The 23,754-nt window shown below is 25.6% G+C and overlaps 1 protein-coding gene and 1 non-coding gene across 2 annotated transcripts in view; one reads left to right on the top strand and one right to left on the bottom strand.

Annotated features, from left to right (window-relative positions):
- Positions 1 to 13,156, bottom strand: part of LOC134326792 (zinc finger protein 850-like) — a gene marked incomplete at both ends in the record, with an annotated part of 81,708 nt that extends 68,552 nt beyond the window's left edge. Inside the window, one exon of the mRNA XM_063008950.1 lies at positions 12,245 to 13,156. Coding sequence (XP_062865020.1) covers positions 12,245 to 13,156 — 912 coding nt within the window. The remainder of the gene's footprint in view (positions 1 to 12,244) is intronic.
- On the top strand, positions 1,522 to 1,595 carry trnan-guu (transfer RNA asparagine (anticodon GUU)). Its single transcript has one exon. It is a non-coding gene; the product is annotated as a tRNA-Asn (tRNA).
- Positions 13,157 to 23,754: the final 10,598 nt, after the last annotated feature.

Raw genomic sequence — 23,754 nt, 5'->3', positions numbered from 1 at the left:
TTATGTCCTTATGTTGTCAAAATATAAACAAAGTCTACTTTGGTCAACTTTTTTTGCTGAACAAAAACTGTAATAATGCATTGAAAACAAAACAAGACAGTAAAGATAAAGTCATATATCCACCATAAACCAAATATTTACAAATATCTTCTTCCCAAGATGATGCAAAATAAATCCAAAAAAAGTTGACCAAAGTAGACTTTGTAGGGTTCAAAGCTTATACGCCTTACCGGGAGTCCACTTCAACTGAATCAGAGTTATTCCGTATAATGCAGTCCTTATCCATACCCTTAGTTAGTCCTTATTAAAGTTGAATGTCCTTTTTTAAAATCCATCAGTTAATAATGTGTAGTTGATTCCCGAATAAACTCCTTTTCTACAGAAGTAGCAATATTAATGCATTAGCAATGTAAATATACAAAGGAAATTAGCATATAGCATTAGCATCTACCTTCCATAATATTTCCAAAAAGAGAAATTATCCCAAGAATAATGATAATCAAAACGCAGTTTGCAGTACAGTAATCCCTCGCTATATCGCGCTTCGACTTTTGCGGCTTCACTCTATCGCGGATTTTATTTGCAAGCATGTCTAAATATAAATCACGGATTCTTCGCTGGTTTGTGGATTTCTGCAGACAAGGGGTGTGTTCGAAAAGCTAGTGAGCTCTCTACATAGACGCATTTTACGTCATCCTGTGCGCGCTCCCGATTAGGAGGCTGTTCCAAATCTTAGATGCCTTAATATCCTCACTTCTTAACATTTCAACGTTATTTTCACTCAAGAATGAGTGAGCATCCGACGCTGCCTTAGTGATCAAGGCAATCCCAGAATTCATTGCGGGTCAGGCGCTCTTCTCTCACAGAAAAATAAACATGGCTGACTGTGCGGACAAACGAATGGAGTTCTTTTCAAACGTAAATAAAATATTACTGATTTTTAACTTGTATAAACTTGTACCAAGTGTTTTTATTTGCAAGTTCGGGCTTGTCAGGAAATGTAACCGTTATCGTTACATGAAGGGAGATGTTATATTGATGTTAGCATGCTGTGCTACCTCAATCCATTGGTTTTAATGACAAGATGCTAAATGCTAAACCCGATGGAATCGGGTTATAAAAATAACCATATAAACACATGGTTTTTACTTCGCGGATTTTCACCTTTCGCGGAGGGTTCTGGAATGCAACCCCCGCGATCGAGGAGGGATTACTGTACTTACATCTAGGCATAAAACATCAAAGTTTCCTAGGAAAGGACTCTTTAAATCTTCAAAAAGATGAAAAATGCAAAGCAGCACACCAAGTAGCAAACCGCTTTTGCTTCCATCAGGAAAATGCTGTGTCTACTTCTTTTCACAAAAGAAAACATGGGTAATTCCCTCTCTATTGCCCCCTAAGGGAGACCATGGGAACTGACCAAATGTAACTCTATGGTGTTAGCCACCATGCCTGTTACAGTATTATACTGTTTATTAGCCTGACTTAAGCAAGTCATGTGACCCTGACAGCTGTGCATGTGTCTCTGTGGTGCAATCGGTTAGCGCGTTCGGCTGTTAACCGAAAGGTTGGTGGTTCGAGCCCACCCAGGGACGAGTGCCTTTTATTGCACAACCATGTCTGATGATCAGACGATTAAACCTTAGTGTATATTATCTCATATAGAAATATGCTTTACATTTGCTTGATGGTAATAACTCTTAGTGAAGTCTTAATGAACAGTTAAAACATCAATTCAGGTTTAGTTCAATTGGGGAAAAATATTAACAGTAGCTCAACACGTACAAATCCTACAATCATTCCACAAAGTTCACAAACATGATTCAATGAGTGAAAACTTGAGGTTTGGAGCCCCTCTGGTGTGCAGGCTGGTACTGTGTATCAGAACTACTTACTGTGTGCAGGACCTGAGTCGTATCTGCTCCAGTCACTGGTTGGCGGCATTTAGCTCAGTCAAGAACTTTAAGAAATATATAGTTTAGATAGTTCACACATATAAGAACCCACAAAACCTCTTAGATGTGTATTATTAAAGTCAGTTTCAGCTGCTTAAACAGGGACAGTGTAGATTTATGTACAAAGATCTAAAGAGCATTGATGAACTGGCTGGTTAGCTCAGTTGTTTAGAGTGTGGTGCTAATAATGCCAAGGTCATGGGTTTGATCCCTGTACGAGCCACACCCTCTTTTGGACATAAACTAACAAACAAGTAATCCTTCTCTAACTAGCAGGTCCTATTGACCTGGACTTCAAACGTTGTCTCTGACAAGTGTGAGATCTTTTTAATGCCCTTCTCATTCAGGTCAGAAACATGCCATTATTTCAATCTGCCAAACTTAATTGCCCTGCTGTAAATGGTTTAATGTGCACACTGCTGCTACTGGCTTGTTTTTCTTTTCTACAATGTAAGTTCACACCTTCAAGTTCATGTTATTTGAGATCTCTACATAGATTTCTTCCTCATGTGCATAAAGACGCAGTTTAGTTTGAGTCGATTCACTAAGTTGATAGTACTCAGCAATGAGCCGTTAGAAGCTGAAGGAGTCGATTCTTTTTGATGAAGTCAACATTTTATATGTTATACAAAATACTTAAAAGAGTCGGATCACTATCGTTAGCTGTCATTTAAAAATTAATCGCAGGTCAATACAGAGACAAACCATCTCATCTAATACAAAATAGAATCAAATAATGTATAACAGTTTAATGATGCACCATACATACAGTGAAGCAAAACACAAAACCTCTAAACTTGTAAAAAGCTTCACTTAAATAATAATAAAATGTCAAAAATACATCAAATCACCTAAATATTATCTACATAACACATACAGCAAAAACATGTGAATGTGGAAGCATGTGTGTGTATTGTGTATGTGTGTGTATTGTGTGTGTGCATGTTTATGAATATTAACAGAATTGATACGTATGTTAGACATGCATACACTGTAAAACATTTCACGTTGGTTAAACTCAGAAACTTAAGTTCACCTGCTGCCTTAAAAAGCTGAGTAAACTCAACTTGATGAAAACCGTTGTAACAACTCAAGAAGTTAAGTTAAAACGTTTTTTAACTAATGATTATTCATTGTTTCAACTTGATGCACCGAGTCAAAATAACTTACTATGTTTATTTTATTCATTTCAGAAAATGAGCTATCTAGTCAAATAAACATACAATTCCTCACTATTATAACACACACTTTTAAGTTAATAAAACTTCAGCTATATTCACATAACTTATTGTCTAAAGTTAACAGTGCTTATGTTTGTAATTTCTAGACTTGACTAAGAAATGTTTCCCAGTTTCTTTAAACTTTACAATGAATGAACTTACAACTTTTGTTTTTAAATAACATTTATTTAAACAACAAATATTTCATAAGTTTTCACCTTGGCTCTTGGTACATCTTTTAAAAAGGCAATGTGTACCCAAAATAAAAACAATGCCACTTTTGAACACATTTATTGCAAACAGGTTCCATAAATGTTGTTTAGGAATAAATGTGCTCTTTGTAGTGATGTAGTATTCTTCCTTGGCCATTTCCACTTCATAAGAGGGGCCTTCAGAACTCTGCAGAGAGAAAAAACAAGACTGCTGAATTGTGTTCTCAAAAATGTATGTGAATAAAATTATTATCTGGATAGGGAGATATTTAGCTCTCTTCATTCATCCCTACACAGGTCAATTTAACTCAATTACAACTTTAAAAAGAAAATACAAATTATTTAACACAGCAGATCAACACAGTGTAATAACGCACAAAATAAGTCGTTATTTACCTTTGAAAGTGGATGGCTAACGAATTAGCTAGCTAGTTAACATAATCTTTACCACTATTAGCTTACCTGAGCACGCATGCAGACGTTTCGTTCAAAGGCAAACCAAAGTTTAGTTCGCCACAGTTAACGTTCCGTTAAACGCATTACAGCACAAAACAAAACATCTGCCATGGACCCAAGTGGTGTAGTAGCTAACCGTTAACCTAATGTTAAGCGTTCATGGCCTCGGCAAACATATCGAAACAAGTAAATCCGTCAGTTCTGTCACATTCAATGATCGGCGTACACAATTTCACTTTTTATCACACAGGTTTTAAACTTTGATAAACTCACCTGCTTCCCGCCATTGACGCTTTCAGTAGAAAACGCTCCAACTTGCCAAACTCCACTCGGTGTATCAATCCGCACTCAATTTGTCTCAAACTGTAGTCCAGAGTCAGGTGCATCCCTCTGCCGCTGAAAGTAGTCCACTATTGCATAACGTGTGTTATTCTTGTTTTTTATCAGTCTTAATATTAATGGCTTTCCGTCTGTGAAAAATATTGGTTAGCCCCATGCTCCCATGGTTTTAACATTTCAAAAAATATTATTGTTCTGTCTAACTCAAAAATGGTGCCCACCTATAGGAATCGCCCACTCTTTCCCCTTTTCTTTTTTTAACTGATAACTTACAGACTTAAGTTAAATGAACATTGACAACATAGAAAAACTCACAAGTAGTCAAGACAACTGATTATTTTACGTTAGATTTTCTGAAAACGTATTAACCTGAGTTCAATATCCAAAACTTGTCATGACAATTGGAGTTGAAAAGAAGTAATGAGTTCACATAACTTATTGACGCTGAAATGTTTTACAGTGTAGATACGTGAAGTGATGTAGACACACATAACTCCTCAGCAATAATAATGATACACTATGTGGCCAAAATTATTTGGACACCTTACCATGAGCTTGTTGGATCTCATTTCAAAAACAAACAGTATTAAAATCAAGTGACTTCTGTGTGATCATTAGTGACTTGTGATCTCCTGAACAGGTGCACAAACATCAAATCATCTGCTTCAGAGCGACAAGGAGGGACGGGCCAACTGCGTCCTGAACTTAGTGCAATTTTCCAACAGTGGAACGTTTTGTTGTGATTTTGATACTTGGGTGGCAAAGTTTAACTAGAATTACTTTTATTTAGTGTTTAAAACTTCTAAATTACCTCAGTTTTGTCAATTGATTTCAGTCAATTATATCAATCACATAAGTTTAAATCACTTGAGATGTAAAAGTAAAGTCTGAAGTTGAATATTTTTGCATTATTTACTCAGCAAATGGCGAATCATTACGTTTAGTTTTTGTGGTGTCAGGGTTCCATGGTGTAATGGTTAGTACTCTGGACTCTGAATCCAGTGATCTGAGTTCAAATCTTGGTGGGACCTTACTGCTTTTATTTGGGGCCCAGTGTGAGGTCCAAGATTGAGAAACATTAGCAGTTTCAGGATGGTAGCATTCAGCACATGTGCAGTACAACAGAGCATCACAACTGCTTGTGCTAGTTTAGAGTCACCTAAAATTACATGTTAATTTCCATCCATTCATCCAGCTTGAATATCATAATAGCACTAGTAGTGTTATAGTGTTCCACATGTGACTGCTCCATCCCAAAATATAATCACAAATCATTGTTTACAGCGCCATCTAACAGCCAACTTGCTCTTAAATGACTAATTATTAACTTTTTGGCTTTATTTACTCAGCAAATGGCAAGTTTCATTTGGGAGCCGGTGTGAGTTCCAAGGTTTAGAAACTTTAGCAGTTTCAGGATGGTAGCGTTCAGCGCATGCGCAAGTACAACAGAGCGCTTGTGGGGTGTAGACCACGATTACTTGTGCTAGTTGTGTCGACCAAGCAGATCACCATTCAGGAAGGTACATCAGTGCCAAAATACGAGCCAGTTTGTTCAGTAAAACTTTATAAGCCAACAGCAGCGAATAAACTTAAGAGTCACCTTAGATTACATGTTAACTTCCATCTATCCATCCAGCTTAAATACCATAAACACTACATAAAAACATGTGGAGCTATTCTTACTACAGTAAAACACACTGAACTGACTTTTAAAGTGAAGTTCGAAATGTTGTACAGAGATCGTTCCCATCTAGTGGTGCTAGATAAATTACAGCTTGTTGCTTGGGTACAGATTTGTGACATTATTATTAAATTGTTGTTGTTGTGTGTGTTGTTATTTTTAACTGTTCATGTTTTTAAATGTAAAACCATAAACAGCACCGTCTATAAATAAATGAATCTTGTGCTTCCACTTGAGATTTTTGTTTACGTGAACAATGTCTGAAATTTGATGAGCTTGATTAGTTTGTAATATGTGTTAAGATGATGAATGAACCTAAACACTTGCTTTTAAATTTTAGGCTTTTAATTATTCATTTATTTATTTGTTTATTTTAGTTTCATTACAACGTGACACCAGCAAGATAATCAAGCTAAAAAAAACTTCTGTCCCAGGTGTTTGGGTTATTTTAACTTGTTGGGTTGTGCAATTTAACCATTGTTTTTTACCCAATGCTGGGTTGATTTTACCATGAATTTTACCATGATACATACTACTACTAATTCTACTACTACTACTACTAATAATAATAATAATATAATAATAATAAACAGCACAAAGATGTTTTTGAGGTTTTTTCTTTTCAATATTTAGTATTAATAAAAATAAATATTTAAATACAAAAATGTATCTGGATACACAAAAAAAACTAATTAGGAAAATGTAAACAAAATCTGACAGTTAATAATTAATATATTATTTACATTGTTAAAAATACTGCATTTCTTTGATTGCAGCCACATATTATTTGTAGCGACTGTAATGAGATTAAGCATAAATACATTTAAGAAAATACAGCATTAAAGCATAATCTCATTAAAATAGGCCACAATTTAACACTATAATACAATATAATTTATTAATGTCTGAATTACATTAACTAATTATTTAATAAACTGTGATTAAACAAAAATATAAAATACATCTAACATACATCTTAAACTGCTCTTCTTCACATGTTAAATTCCTCCTCTGTTGAATAAATCAGGGCCCCTGAAACCCGTATAACTGAAGATTTACCAGGGAGCTGGTACACTACCTGCTGTAATGATTCCCAAGCTGAGGACACTGTTTGGGAAAGTGTAAATCAAAGCAATAAAAAGCTCTAAAGCAAACATCTACTGCTTGGATAAGAGACGCTGCTGTACAGGACTGTAATAAACTGAGAAAATGTTCAAGTCCAAACTCTAATACCAACAGGAAGAGCTTCCTCTGTTCCTACTGCTGCACTCAACCATGTTGGATCCAGACTGTTATAACATAAACATTTCATTCTCATGTTTCCTCTCCTTGTTTCTTGGTCTCCAGAAGACACTTCAGAACAGCAGGAGTTGGAGCTTCATCTCTGTAACCAGACTCAGTTGCAGAACTCTTTAATTTCTGCAGGTTTTGTAGATAAAGAACTCTTGGAAGCATCGATTTGTTCTTCTGCTCTCAGAGGTCGTCTTTTCAGCTCACTGTGCACAACAACATCTACTTCAACTGGACAGTCAATCACAAAATGTTCAGTCTAATGACTTTAACCTTGTGGAAACTCTAGAAATGTAAAACTGTAATATGGGTGAACAAGTCGAACACTTTTTGTAATAACATTTATCCACTGCAGACCCTTTAAGTGATTTTTTGTTGTTGATTGCTCCAGTGTGGAATGAAAAAGAATGATGGTGATGCTGGAAGTCACTGGGTAAAGAATTCCTCGTTACTCTCATAACTCACATCATCCTCATCCTGAACATCTTTTACTTCCTGCAGCTTCTCCTGCAACTGAATCCTAACAAAACGTAACATAAACTTTAATATGAAATCAACCACTCGTAGTCACCATGTACTGACAGTGTTTACAGTGTACTTTGTAGTGGTTGTTGTGTTAGGAAACATTGCAGAATTTCTTCTTAGCAAAGAAACCCTTTTATACCCTGGTTATTTATTATATTTATATAAGGATTATAATGTTTAGTTATCATCCTTATTTAATCTGTTTAATTTGGTTATTTTATTGGACTTCAAAAACTGGTCAATACATAATTGAATAAACACTTTATATAAGTTTACCATCCCGTTACTTCATAATCCTACAGTAAAATACTTAAACGCTTCAAAAATATGATGAATTCATATAATTTATTTTGCTTATTTCATGGAGTTTAAAAACAGAAGATGTGGTATTATGAGTAAGTAGGACACTTATTTAAATATAGTGGATTTAACTGAAAGCAGGTTTCTTTATTTTTTTAATACCAAAGAAGGTCTGAATTTGGAACATGTAGATTGTTCTACATTTAGACTAGAACAGACTTTATTTCTAGTACATCTGTGTGCATCAGGACTCGATAAGTTTATTAAACTGTAAAAAAACTTCTTTCTGTTTTAATCTCTGTACTAAGTCAGAGCGTCGTACCGTAAAACAAGGTTTAGAAGCGCACTAAAACTTTTAGTGTAGACAATGTGATCAGTACCGTAAAACAAGGTTTAGAAGCGCACTAAAACTTTTAGTGTAGACAATGTGATCAGTACCGTAAAACAGGGTTTAAAAGCGCACTAAAACTTTTAGTGTAGACAATGTGATCAGTACCGTAAAACAGGGTTTAAAAGCGCACTAAAACTTTTAGTGTAGACAATGTGATCAGTACCCTAAAACAGGATTTAAATGCGCACTAAAACTTTTAGTGTAGACCAGGGGTGTCAAACTCATTTTCACCAAGGGCCACATTAGCATTATGGTGGCCCTCAAACGGCCAATTGTAACGTATCCTGCTGTGATTGCAGTCTGTTGTTTTTCTTGGAGGCTGAATTCTGCATTTATATTGTCCTCCTTTACCACAGACACGGCCTCATAACACAAGAGATGCACCGGTTTCTCTTCCTGAAGCACAAACTTGTTTTCACTTTCATTACATTTCCTCCTTCTGCTTAATTTTCTTACTTATCAGGGCTCTAGAGTGCGACCAATTTGGTCGCACATGCGACCTAATTTCTCAATGGTGCGACTAAAAAAAATCTCAGGTCGCACCGGTGCGACCAGGCGTCCGAGGGAAAAAAAAAACAACAGACACACATTAGGCCAATATCATGGTCTAAACCAATCAGAGATAGTGAAGGGCGGGACAATATTGTAGCGGCGATATGTAAACAACATTCAGCTCAGCCAATCAGAATGCAGCACCAGGTTTATACACGTGCGTTCGGACGTTCTGCCGTAAGTTTAGTTTTGTATATGAGACTCGCCGGATGTCCCCAGAATGGAAGTTCGGGTTCTGGAGCTCGGCGGTGTAAAGTGTTGTAACGCTCACTTAAGTCCTGACTAAACAGTTAAAGTGACTCTACCCTGTCGTGTGCCTTTATTCCCACACCTCCACCACCGCACAGCAAAAGACCCGCAGCATCCCCACCGGACAGCGGCTAGGTGAGCCGACCCTCTACAGTAGCAAGGGGCTAATGCTAGCGGTAAAGTGCCGCGATAGTGAAAGTAAAAACACGACAATATTTTCGTTAAGTAAAATATAAAAATAACTAAAAGACCAAAATATATTACAATACATGTAGTCAAAATACGCAGTGAGTGCACCGCAAGCGATTTTGGGAATCTGTGTAAAAGATCCAGTAAAGCCGATAATATAATGCACTTTATTTAAGATTACACTCTAACACACACACAAACATATACAGTACATATAATTTTAAATATACACACACATACATAAATAGATATACACACATACATACACATTTACTCTATTATTTTTATAATTTTTATAAGTGTGCTATAATTAGTCTGTAATACTATAATTAACTGTATTAACTGTATAATTACTACAGTATATTAACTGTAAAGAGCATGGGAAGACAGTGGCCGGCAATAGTATATTTGTGACTGGTTCTAATACATTTCGAATTGAAAGGCTGAAAAAGCCCAATGCATCTATAAAACACATTACATGCCGCGATAAATGCACTGCCCAAGTGTCCCCTCTCCCCACTGCCCTTCATTGTCAGGCAGCAGCAAACAGATCATCAGACGAGGCCATGTTGACCAGATTGTTAGTTATTTCCAAGTCAATATTGCCTGTATGGACAGTGATTAAAAAAAAAAAAAAAAAAAGTGAACCTGTAAAACTGCGGTGTTAAATGCGATGCGGTCGAAAATTTGGGTGCACCTAACTTTTGTGCTGGTGCACCTAAGAAAAAAAGCAACCAGTGCAAAACGTTAGTCTAGAGCCCTGCTTATCTTCTTGCACATTTTGGGATTGTGTAAATATTTCTTAACATCATCTACTGGTGGGCTGTGTCACTTTACATGTAACAAAATTAGGCATTTTGAGAGATGCAGTTTGTTTAGGATTTTACAGTGTATTTTTAAGACAATCATTCTCCCCTTACTAATAGTTTATCCCCCTTTCTCAGCTAGACAGACAGACAGACAGACACACAGACAGACAGACAGCTCCCTTCAGAATACAGTCGGTTTATTTGCTCGCCAGCTGTGTGATACACTGTGCATCAAAATAAAGTAAACATACAAACAATAAAAACAATAAAGAACTTAATACAGTAAAAGCACACAGCTGTAGTCAAGTGTTACATCTGTTACACGTGTTACACTACTTACAGACGGTGCTTCTGTATTATACTGCAAGATAATTATCTGTATTTATTTATTATTGTTTACATTACTGACTACACTACCCCGCGTTCTTTTGCCGTAAAAGTCACATGGCTTCTAGCGAAGGTTAAAGTTAGTTGCCATGACTACGATGTCACGTTGTCTCTTAAAGTCGCAGGACTCCCATTACACTAGTACGGTCTCTGTAATGACTCAACCCATCACAACAATCGTACAGTCGTTAAACCTCTCGCGGGCCACATAAAATGACATGGCGGGCCGGATGTGGCCCGCGGGCCATGAGTTTGACACCCCTGGTCTGACCGATGAGCTGTCTGTTCTGACATGCTGCTTAAGCCCGGCTAGCTCAGTCGGTAGCGCGTGAGACTTTTAATCTCAGGGTCGTGGGTTCGAGCCTCACGTTGGGTGAGTATCTTCATTTAACGTCTATGGAAACCAAAAGGACGTTCTTCAACTTTGGACAGCCGGTCTCTGGTGACTTATCAGGTGGATATTTGTGCTTGTAGGACTGTTGTTTACTGGATGTTTTTCAGTTACTTATTTTCACTATTCTGTGGGACTACACATTGTTGTTGTGTCTCATGTTCGGTTGATCAACATTAAGTTTGGCAAATTGAAATAATGGCATGTTTCTGACTTGAATGAGAGGGGCTTTAAAAAGATCTCACACTTGCTGAGACAACGTTTGAAGCCCAGGTTAACAGGACCTGCTAGTTAGAGAAGGATCACTTGTTTTTTTAGTTTAAGTCCAAAAGTGGGTATGGCCCATACGGTGATCGAACCCACAACCTTGGTGTTATTAGCACCACGCTCTAACCAACTGAGCTAACCGGCCAATGTTCAAGGGCAGGTCATATACCCAAATACCCGATTCTACACTGACAGCCCTTCAGTTATGGAGCTGCCACACAGAAACGATGGAGAGCTTTACTGTTGTTGAGCAGAACAGATCTTCGTGTGAGATGACTGAGGTTCATGTATTTTTCTTTTAAGAATAAATAAAAGCTGATGCTTTTAACCTCATACTTTCCTAATACTTTTATTCTACACGGTCTAAATTTCTTTTAGTCTTCTGCCATGTGCAGTGCAAGAATTCACTAAATTACACAGCAGTTCTCTTTTTATTTATTTATTTTTGCCATTGACAGAATTGATTGTAAGCATTTATAAAGATCATGCCACGTTCATTAGGTGAAATAAAGCCAGAATTAAAGATGGCAGAAGAACAGGGTGGTATTCTTACTTTCAGTGATTAAATTACTCAGGTTAGAAAGTCCTGATATGCAGCACATGCTCACCTGACTCTCTCTCAGACGTGCTACCTTTAATTGTTAAGTTGGGTGTGGACCGTACAGGGATCAAACCCACAACCTTGGTGTTATTAGCACCACGCTCTAACCAACTGAGCTAACTGGCCAGTACACCTAGTCTCTACAATAATTCTACACTAACTCCATTCAACCAGCTACATGGCAGCACAAAAACCATTTGAGATTCTGCACACTTACAGTGAAGATCTGTAAAAATGAGCAGCTCCTAAACTGAATCCATGTTTAGCTGGATGAAGAACCAATTAATCTGAAGACGTCACTCACTAACCGTCCCACTCACTCAGCTCACTCACTTTCATAGACTCATTTACACACATTTAGTCGACACTTTTATACAAAACATCGCTTTCAACACTGTGAGCACTGATACAGTTCCTCTCCAGTGTGAATGCGCTGGTGTTTTTTCAGATCACTCTGTCCAGTAAAGCTCTTCTCACACTGTGAGCACTGATACGGTTTCTCTCCAGTGTGAATGCGCTGGTGGAGTTTAAGATTACCCTGTATATTAAAACTCTTTCCACACTGTGAGCACTGATATGGTTTTTCTCCAGTGTGAATGCGCTGGTGTACTTTAAGATTACCCTGTATATTAAAACTCTTTCCACACTGTGAGCACTGATACGGTTTCTCCCCAGTGTGAATGCGCTGGTGTTTTTTTAAATGACTCTGACAATAAAAATTCTTCTCACACTGTGAGCACTGATACGGTTTCTCTCCAGTGTGAATGCGCTGGTGTATTTTGAGATGACTCTGTGTAATAAAACTCTTCCCACACTGTGAGCAATGATACGGTTTCTCTCCAGTGTGAATGCGCTGGTGTATTTTGAGATGACTCTGTGTAATAAAACTCTTCCCACACTGTGAGCAATGATACGGTTTCTCTCCAGTGTGAATGCGCTGGTGTATTTTGAGATGACTCTGTGTAATAAAACTCTTCCCACACTGTGAGCACTGATATGGTTTCTCTCCAGTGTGAATGCGCTGGTGTATTTTAAGAGCACTCTTATGATTAAAACTCTTTTCACACTGTGAGCACTGATACGGTTTCTCTCCTATGTGAATGCGCTGGTGTATTTTGAGAGCACTCTGGAATCTGAAGCTCTTCCCACACTGTGAGCAGACGTTTCCTTCTTCCTGTGTGGGACTGAGGGAGGTGTTAATGCTGACAGTACCAGAGGACGTTTGCTGATTACTGGAGCTTCTGGTGGGCGTCAGATCCTCATGTTCAGTCTTAATCTTCACCAGAGTCTCATATTTATCATGGTTGCAGCTCTTGATGTGATTGTGGAGCTGATTTTGGGTTGTAGAGGAACGTGGACACGAGGAGCAGCAGAAATCCTTGTTCAGTTCTGAAGCAGAAAATAATCAAATACATTTATAACATTATAAATAATCAAATACATTTATAACATTATAAATAATCAAATACATTTATAACATTATAAATAATCAAATACATTTATAACATTATAAATAATCAAATACATTTATAACATTATAAATAATCAAATACATTTATAACATTATAAATAATCAAATACATTTATAACATTATAAATAATCAAATACATTTATAACATAAATAATAAATACATTTATAACATTATAAATAATCAAATACATTTATAACATTATAAATAATCAAATACATTTATAACATTAAGAATAATAAATACATTTATAACATTATAAATAACCAAATACATTTATAACATTATGAATAATAAATACATTTATAACATTATAAATAATAAATACATTTATAACATTATAAATAATCAAATACATTTATAACATTATGAATAATAAATACATTTATAACATTATAAATATTAAATACATTTATAACATTATAAATAACCAAATACATTTATATTATTATAAATAATCAAATACATTTATAACATTATAAATAATCAAATACATTTATAACATTATGAATAATAAATACATTTATAACATTATAAATAATAAATACATTTATAACATTATAAATAATCAAATACATTTATAACATAAATATAAATACATTTATAACATTATAAATAATCAAATACATTTATAACATTATAAATAATCAAATACATTTATAACATTATAAATAATCAAATACATTTATAACATTATAAATAATCAAATACATTTATAACATTATAAATAATCAAATACATTTATAACATTATAAATAATCAAATACATTTATAACATAAATAATAAATACATTTATAACATTATAAATAATCAAATACATTTATAACATTATAAATAATCAAATACATTTATAACATTATGAATAATAAATACATTTATAACATTATAAATAACCAAATACATTTATAACATTATGAATAATAAATACATTTATAACATTATAAATAATAAATACATTTATAACATTATAAATAATCAAATACATTTATAACATTATGAATAATAAATACATTTATAACATTATAAATAATAAATACATTTATAACATTGTAAATAACCAAATACATTTATAACATTATGAATAATAAATACATTTATAACAATATAAATAATAAATACATTTATAACATTATAAATAACCAAATACATTTATAACATTATGAATAATAAATACATTTATAACAATATAAATAATAAATACATTTATAACATTATAAATAATCAAATACATTTATAACATTATGAATAATAAATACATTTATAACATTATAAATAATCAAATACATTTATAACATTATGAATAATAAATACATTTATAACATTATAAATAACCAAATACATTTATAACATTATGAATAATAAATACATTTATAACAATATAAATAATAAATACATTTATAACATTATAAATAATCAAATACATTTATAACATTATGAATAATAAATACATTTATAACATTATAAATAATAAATACATTTATAACATTATAAATAATCAAATACATTTATAACATTATAAATAATCATATACATTTATAACATTATAAATAATCAAATACATTTATAACATTATGAATAATAAATACATTTATAACATTATAAATAATAAATACATTTATAACATTATAAATAATCAAATACATTTATAACATTATAAATAATCAAATACATTTATAACATTATAAATAATCAAATACATTTATAACATTATAAATAATCAAATACATTTATAACATTATAAATAATCAAATACATTTATAACATTATAAATAATCAAATACATTTATAACATAAATAATAAATACATTTATAACATTATAAATAATCAAATACATTTATAACATTATAAATAATCAAATACATTTATAACATTATGAATAATAAATACATTTATAACATTATAAATAACCAAATACATTTATAACATTATGAATAATAAATACATTTATAACATTATAAATAATAAATACATTTATAACATTATAAATAATCAAATACATTTATAACATTATGAATAATAAATACATTTATAACATTATAAATAATAAATACATTTATAACATTGTAAATAACCAAATACATTTATAACATTATGAATAATAAATACATTTATAACAATATAAATAATAAATACATTTATAACATTATAAATAATCAAATACATTTATAACATTATGAATAATAAATACATTTATAACATTATAAATAATCAAATACATTTATAACATTATGAATAATAAATACATTTATAACATTATAAATAACCAAATACATTTATAACATTATAAATAATCAAATACATTTATAACATTATGAATAATAAATACATTTATAACATTATAAATAATAAATACATTTATAACATTATAAATAATCAAATACATTTATAACATTATGAATAATAAATACATTTATAACAATATAAATAATAAATACATTTATAACATTATAAATAACCAAATACATTTATAACATTATGAATAATAAATACATTTATAACAATATAAATAATAAATACATTTATAACATTATAAATAATCAAATACATTTATAACATTATGAATAATAAATACATTTATAACATTATAAATAATCAAATACATTTATAACATTATGAATAATAAATACATTTATAACATTATAAATAACCAAATACATTTATAACATTATGAATAATAAATACATTTATAACAATATAAATAATAAATACATTTATAACATTATAAATAATCAAATACATTTATAACATTATGAATAATAAATACATTTATAACATTATAAATAATAAATACATTTATAACATTATAAATAATCAAATACATTTATAACATTATAAATAATCATATACATTTATAACATTATAAATAATCAAATACATTTATAACATTATGAATAATAAATACATTTATAACATTATAAATAATAAATACATTTATAACATTATAAATAATCAAATACATTTATAACATTATAAATAATCAAATACATTTATAACATTATAAATAATCAAATACATTTATAACATTATAAATAATCAAATACATTTATAACATTATAAATAATCAAATACATTTATAACATTATAAATAATCAAATACATTTATAACATAAATAATAAATACATTTATAACATTATAAATAATCAAATACATTTATAACATTATAAATAATCAAATACATTTATAACATTATGAATAATAAATACATTTATAACATTATAAATAACCAAATACATTTATAACATTATGAATAATAAATACATTTATAACATTATAAATAATAAATACATTTATAACATTATAAATAATCAAATACATTTATAACATTATGAATAATAAATACATTTATAACATTATAAATAATAAATACATTTATAACATTGTAAATAACCAAATACATTTATATCATTATAAATAATCAAATACATTTATAACATTATAAATAATCATATACATTTATAACATTATAAATAATCAAATACATTTATAACATTATGAATAATAAATACATTTATAACATTATAAATAATAAATACATTTATAACATTATAAATAATCAAATACATTTATAACATTATGAATAATAAATACATTTATAACATTATAAATAATCAAATACATTTATAACATTATAAATAATCAAATACATTTATAACATTATAAATAATCAAATACATTTATAACATTATAAATAATCAAATACATTTATAACATTATAAATAATCAAATACATTTATAACATTATGAATAATAAATACATTTATAACATTATAAATAATCAAATACATTTATAACATTATAAATAATCATATACATTTATAACATTATAAATAATCAAATACATTTATAACATTATGAATAATAAATACATTTATAACATTATAAATAATCAAATACATTTATAACATTATGAATAATAAATACATTTATAACATTATAAATAATAAATACATTTATAACATTATAAATAATAAATACATTTATAACATTATAAATAATCAAATACATTTATAACATTATAAATAATCATATACATTTATAACATTATGAATAATAAATACATTTATAACATTATAAATAATAAATACATTTATAACATTATAAATAATCATATACATTTATAACATTATAAATAATCAAATACATTTATAACATTATGAATAATAAATACATTTATAACATTATAAATAATCAAATACATTTATAACATTATAAATAATCAAATACATTTATACCATTATAAATAATCAAATACATTTATAACATTATGAATAATAAATACATTTATAACATTATAAATAATAAATACATTTATAACATTATAAATAATCAAATACATTTATAACATTATAAATAATCAAATACATTTATAACATTATAAATAATCAAATACATTTATAACATTATAAATAATCAAATACATTTATAACATTATAAATAATCAAATACATTTATAACATTATAAATAATCAAATACATTTATAACATAAATAATAAATACATTTATAACATTATAAATAATCAAATACATTTATAACATTATAAATAATCAAATACATTTATAACATTATGAATAATAAATACATTTATAACATTATAAATAACCAAATACATTTATAACATTATGAATAATAAATACATTTATAACATTATAAATAATAAATACATTTATAACATTATAAATAATCAAATACATTTATAACATTATGAATAATAAATACATTTATAACATTATAAATAATAAATACATTTATAACATTGTAAATAACCAAATACATTTATATCATTATAAATAATCAAATACATTTATAACATTATAAATAATCATATACATTTATAACATTATAAATAATCAAATACATTTATAACATTATGAATAATAAATACATTTATAACATTATAAATAATAAATACATTTATAACATTATAAATAATCAAATACATTTATAACATTATGAATAATAAATACATTTATAACATTATAAATAATCAAATACATTTATAACATTATAAATAATCAAATACATTTATAACATTATAAATAATCAAATACATTTATAACATTATAAATAATCAAATACATTTATAACATTATAAATAATCAAATACATTTATAACATTATGAATAATAAATACATTTATAACATTATAAATAATCAAATACATTTATAACATTATAAATAATCAAATACATTTATAACATTATAAATAATCAAATACATTTATAACATTATAAATAATCAAATACATTTATAACATTATGAATAATAAATACATTTATAACATTATAAATAATCAAATACATTTATAACATTATAAATAATCATATACATTTATAACATTATAAATAATCAAATACATTTATAACATTATGAATAATAAATACATTTATAACATTATAAATAATCAAATACATTTATAACATTATGAATAATAAATACATTTATAACATTATAAATAATAAATACATTTATAACATTATAAATAATAAATACATTTATAACATTATAAATAATCAAATACATTTATAACATTATAAATAATCATATACATTTATAACATTATGAATAATAAATACATTTATAACATTATAAATAATAAATACATTTATAACATTATAAATAATCATATACATTTATAACATTATAAATAATCAAATACATTTATAACATTATGAATAATAAATACATTTATAACATTATAAATAATCAAATACATTTATAACATTATAAATAATCAAATACATTTATACCATTATAAATAATCAAATACATTTATAACATTATGAATAATAAATACATTTATAACATTATAAATAATAAATACATTTATAACATTATAAATAATCAAATACATTTATAACATTATAAATAATCAAATACATTTATAACATTATAAATAATCAAATACATTTATAACATTATAAATAATCAAATACATTTATAACATTATAAATAATCAAATACATTTATAACATTATAAATAATCAAATACATTTATAACATAAATAATAAATACATTTATAACATTATAAATAATCAAATACATTTATAACATTATAAATAATCAAATACATTTATAACATTATGAATAATAAATACATTTATAACATTATAAATAACCAAATACATTTATAACATTATGAATAATAAATACATTTATAACATTATAAATAATAAATACATTTATAACATTATAAATAATCAAATACATTTATAACATTATGAATAATAAATACATTTATAACATTATAAATAATAAATACATTTATAACATTGTAAATAACCAAATACATTTATATCATTATAAATAATCAAATACATTTATAACATTATAAATAATCATATACATTTATAACATTATAAATAATCAAATACATTTATAACATTATGAATAATAAATACATTTATAACATTATAAATAATAAATACATTTATAACATTATAAATAATCAAATACATTTATAACATTATGAATAATAAATACATTTATAACATTATAAATAATCAAATACATTTATAACATTATAAATAATCAAATACATTTATAACATTATAAATAATCAAATACATTTATAACATTATAAATAATCAAATACATTTATAACATTATAAATAATCAAATACATTTATAACATTATGAATAATAAATACATTTATAACATTATAAATAATCAAATACATTTATAACATTATAAATAATCATATACATTTATAACATTATAAATAATCAAATACATTTATAACATTATGAATAATAAATACATTTATAACATTATAAATAATCAAATACATTTATAACATTATGAATAATAAATACATTTATAACATTATAAATAATAAATACATTTATAACATTATAAATAATAAATACATTTATAACATTATAAATAATCAAATACATTTATAACATTATGAATAATAAATACATTTATAACATTATAAATAATAAATACATTTATAACATTATAAATAATCAAATACATTTATAACATTATAAATAATCAAATACATTTATAACATTATGAATAATAAATACATTTATAACATTATAAATAACCAAATACATTTATAACATTATGAATAATAAATACATTTATAACATTATAAATAATAAATACATTTATAACATTATAAATAATCAAATACATTTATAACATTATGAATAATAAATACATTTATAACATTATAAATAATAAATACATTTATAACATTATAAATAATCATATACATTTATAACATTATAAATAATCAAATACATTTATAACATTATAAATAATCATATACATTTATAACATTATAAATAATCAAATACATTTATAACATTATGAATAATAAATACATTTATAACATTATAAATAATCAAATACATTTATAACATTATAAATAATCAAATACATTTATAACATTATAAATAATCAAACACATGTATAACATTATAAATAATCAAATACATTTATAACATTATAAATAATCAAATACATTTATAACATTATAAATAATCAAATACATTTATAACATTATAAATAATCATATACATTTATAACATTATGAATAATAAATACATTTATAAAATTATAAATAATCAAATACATTTATAACATTATGAATAATAAATACATTTATAACATTATACATAATCAAATACATTTATAACATTATAAATAATCAAATACATTTATAACATTATAAATAATCAAATACATTTATAACATTATAAATAATCAAATACATTTATAACATTATAAATAATCAAATACATTTATAACATTATGAATAATCAAATACATTTATAACATTATGAATAATAAATACATTTATAATATTATAAATAATTAATACATTTATAACATTATAAATAATCAAATACATTTATAACATTATAAATAATCAAATACATTTATAACATTATAAATAATCAAATACATTTATAACATTATAAATAATCAAATACATTTATAACATTATAAATAATCAAATACATTTATAACATTATAAATAATAAATACATTTATAACATTATAAATAATAAATACATTTATAACAATATAAATAATCAAATACATTTATAACATTATAAATAATCAAATACATTTATAACATTATAAATAATCAAATACATTTATAACATTATAATTAATCAAATACATTTATAACATTATAAATAATCAAATACATTTATAACATTATAAATAATCAAATACATTTATAACATTATAATTAATCAAATACATTTATAACATTATAAATAATCAAATACATTTATAACATCAATAATAAATACATTTATAACATTATAAATAATAAATACATTTATAACATTATAAATAATCAAATACATTTATAACATTATAAATAATCATATACATTTATAACATTATGAATAATAAATACATTTATAACATTATAAATAATCAAATACATTTATAACATTATGAATAATAAATACATTTATAACATTATAAATAATCAAATACATTTATAACATTATAAATAATCAAATACATTTATAACATTATAAATAATCAAATACATTTATAACATTATGAATAATCAAATACATTTATAACATTATAAATAATAAATACATTTATAACATTATAAATAATCATATACATTTATAACATTATAAATAATCAAATACATTTATAACATTATAAATAATCAAATACATTTATAACATTATAAATAATCAAATACATTTATAACATTATAAATAATCAAATACATTTATAACATTATAAATAATAAATACATTTATAACATTATAAATAATAAATACATTTATAACATTATAAATAATCAAATACATTTATAACATTATAAATAATCAAATACATTTATAACATTATAAATAATCAAATACATTTATAACATTATAATTAATCAAATACATTTATAACATTATAAATAATCAAATACATTTATAACATTATAAATAATCAAATACATTTATAACATTATAATTAATCAAATACATTTATACCATTATAAATAATCAAATACATTTATAACATCAATAATAAATACATTTATAACATTATAAATAATCAAATACATTTATAACATTATAAATAATCAAATACATTTATAACATTATAAATAATCAAATACATTTATAACATTATAAATAATAAATACATTTATAACATTATAAATAATCAAATACATTTATAACATTATAAATAATCAAATACATTTATAACATTATAAATAATCAGATACATTTATAACATTATAAATAATCAAATACATTTATAACATTATAAATAATCAAATACATTTATAACATTATAAATAATCAAATACATTTATAACATTATAAATAATCAAATACATTTATAACATTATAAATAATCAAATACATTTATAACATTATAAATAATCAAAAACATTTATAACATTATAAATAATCAAATACATTTATAACATTATAAATAATCAAATACATTTATAACATTATAAATAATCAAATACATTTATAACATCAATAATAAATACATTTATAACATTATAAATAATCAAATACATTTATAACATTATAAATAATCAAAAACATTTATAACATTATAAATAATAAATACATTTATAACATTATAAATAATCAAATACATTCATAACATTATAAATAATAATATACATTTATAACGTTATAAATAATAAATACATTTACAACATTATAAATAATCAAATACATTTATAACATTATAAATAATCAAATACATTTATAACATTATAAATAATCAAATACATTTATACCATTATAAATAATCAAATACATTTATAACATTATAAATAATCAAATACATTTATAACATTATAAATAATCAAATACATTTATAACATTATAAATAATAATATACATTTATAACATTATAAATAATCAAATACTTTTATAACATTATAAATAATCAAATACATTTATAACATTATAAATAATCAAATACATTTATAACATTATAAATAATCAAATACATTTATAACATTATAAATAATCAAATACATTTATAACATTATAAATAATCAAATACATTTATAACATTATAAATAATCAAATACATTTATAACATTATAAATAATCAAATACATTTATAACATTATAAATAATCAAATACATTTATAACATCAATAATAAATACATTTATAACATTATAAATAATCAAATACATTTATAACATTATAAATAATCAAAAACATTTATAACATTATAAATAATAAATACATTTATAACATTATAAATAATCAAATACATTCATAACATTATAAATAATAATATACATTTATAACGTTATAAATAATAAATACATTTACAACATTATAAATAATCAAATACATTTATAACATTATAAATAATCAAATACATTTATAACATTATAAATAATCAAATACATTTATAACATTATAAATAATCAAATACATTTATAACATTATAAATAATCAAATACATTTATAACATTATAAATAATCAAAT

The sequence above is a fragment of the Trichomycterus rosablanca genome, chromosome 14 (assembly GCF_030014385.1).
Source record: "Trichomycterus rosablanca isolate fTriRos1 chromosome 14, fTriRos1.hap1, whole genome shotgun sequence".
Classification (NCBI taxonomy): Eukaryota; Metazoa; Chordata; class Actinopteri; order Siluriformes; family Trichomycteridae; genus Trichomycterus; species Trichomycterus rosablanca.
Note: the sequence above shows the minus strand (reverse complement) of the source record. Positions and strands in the feature narration are given on the sequence as shown.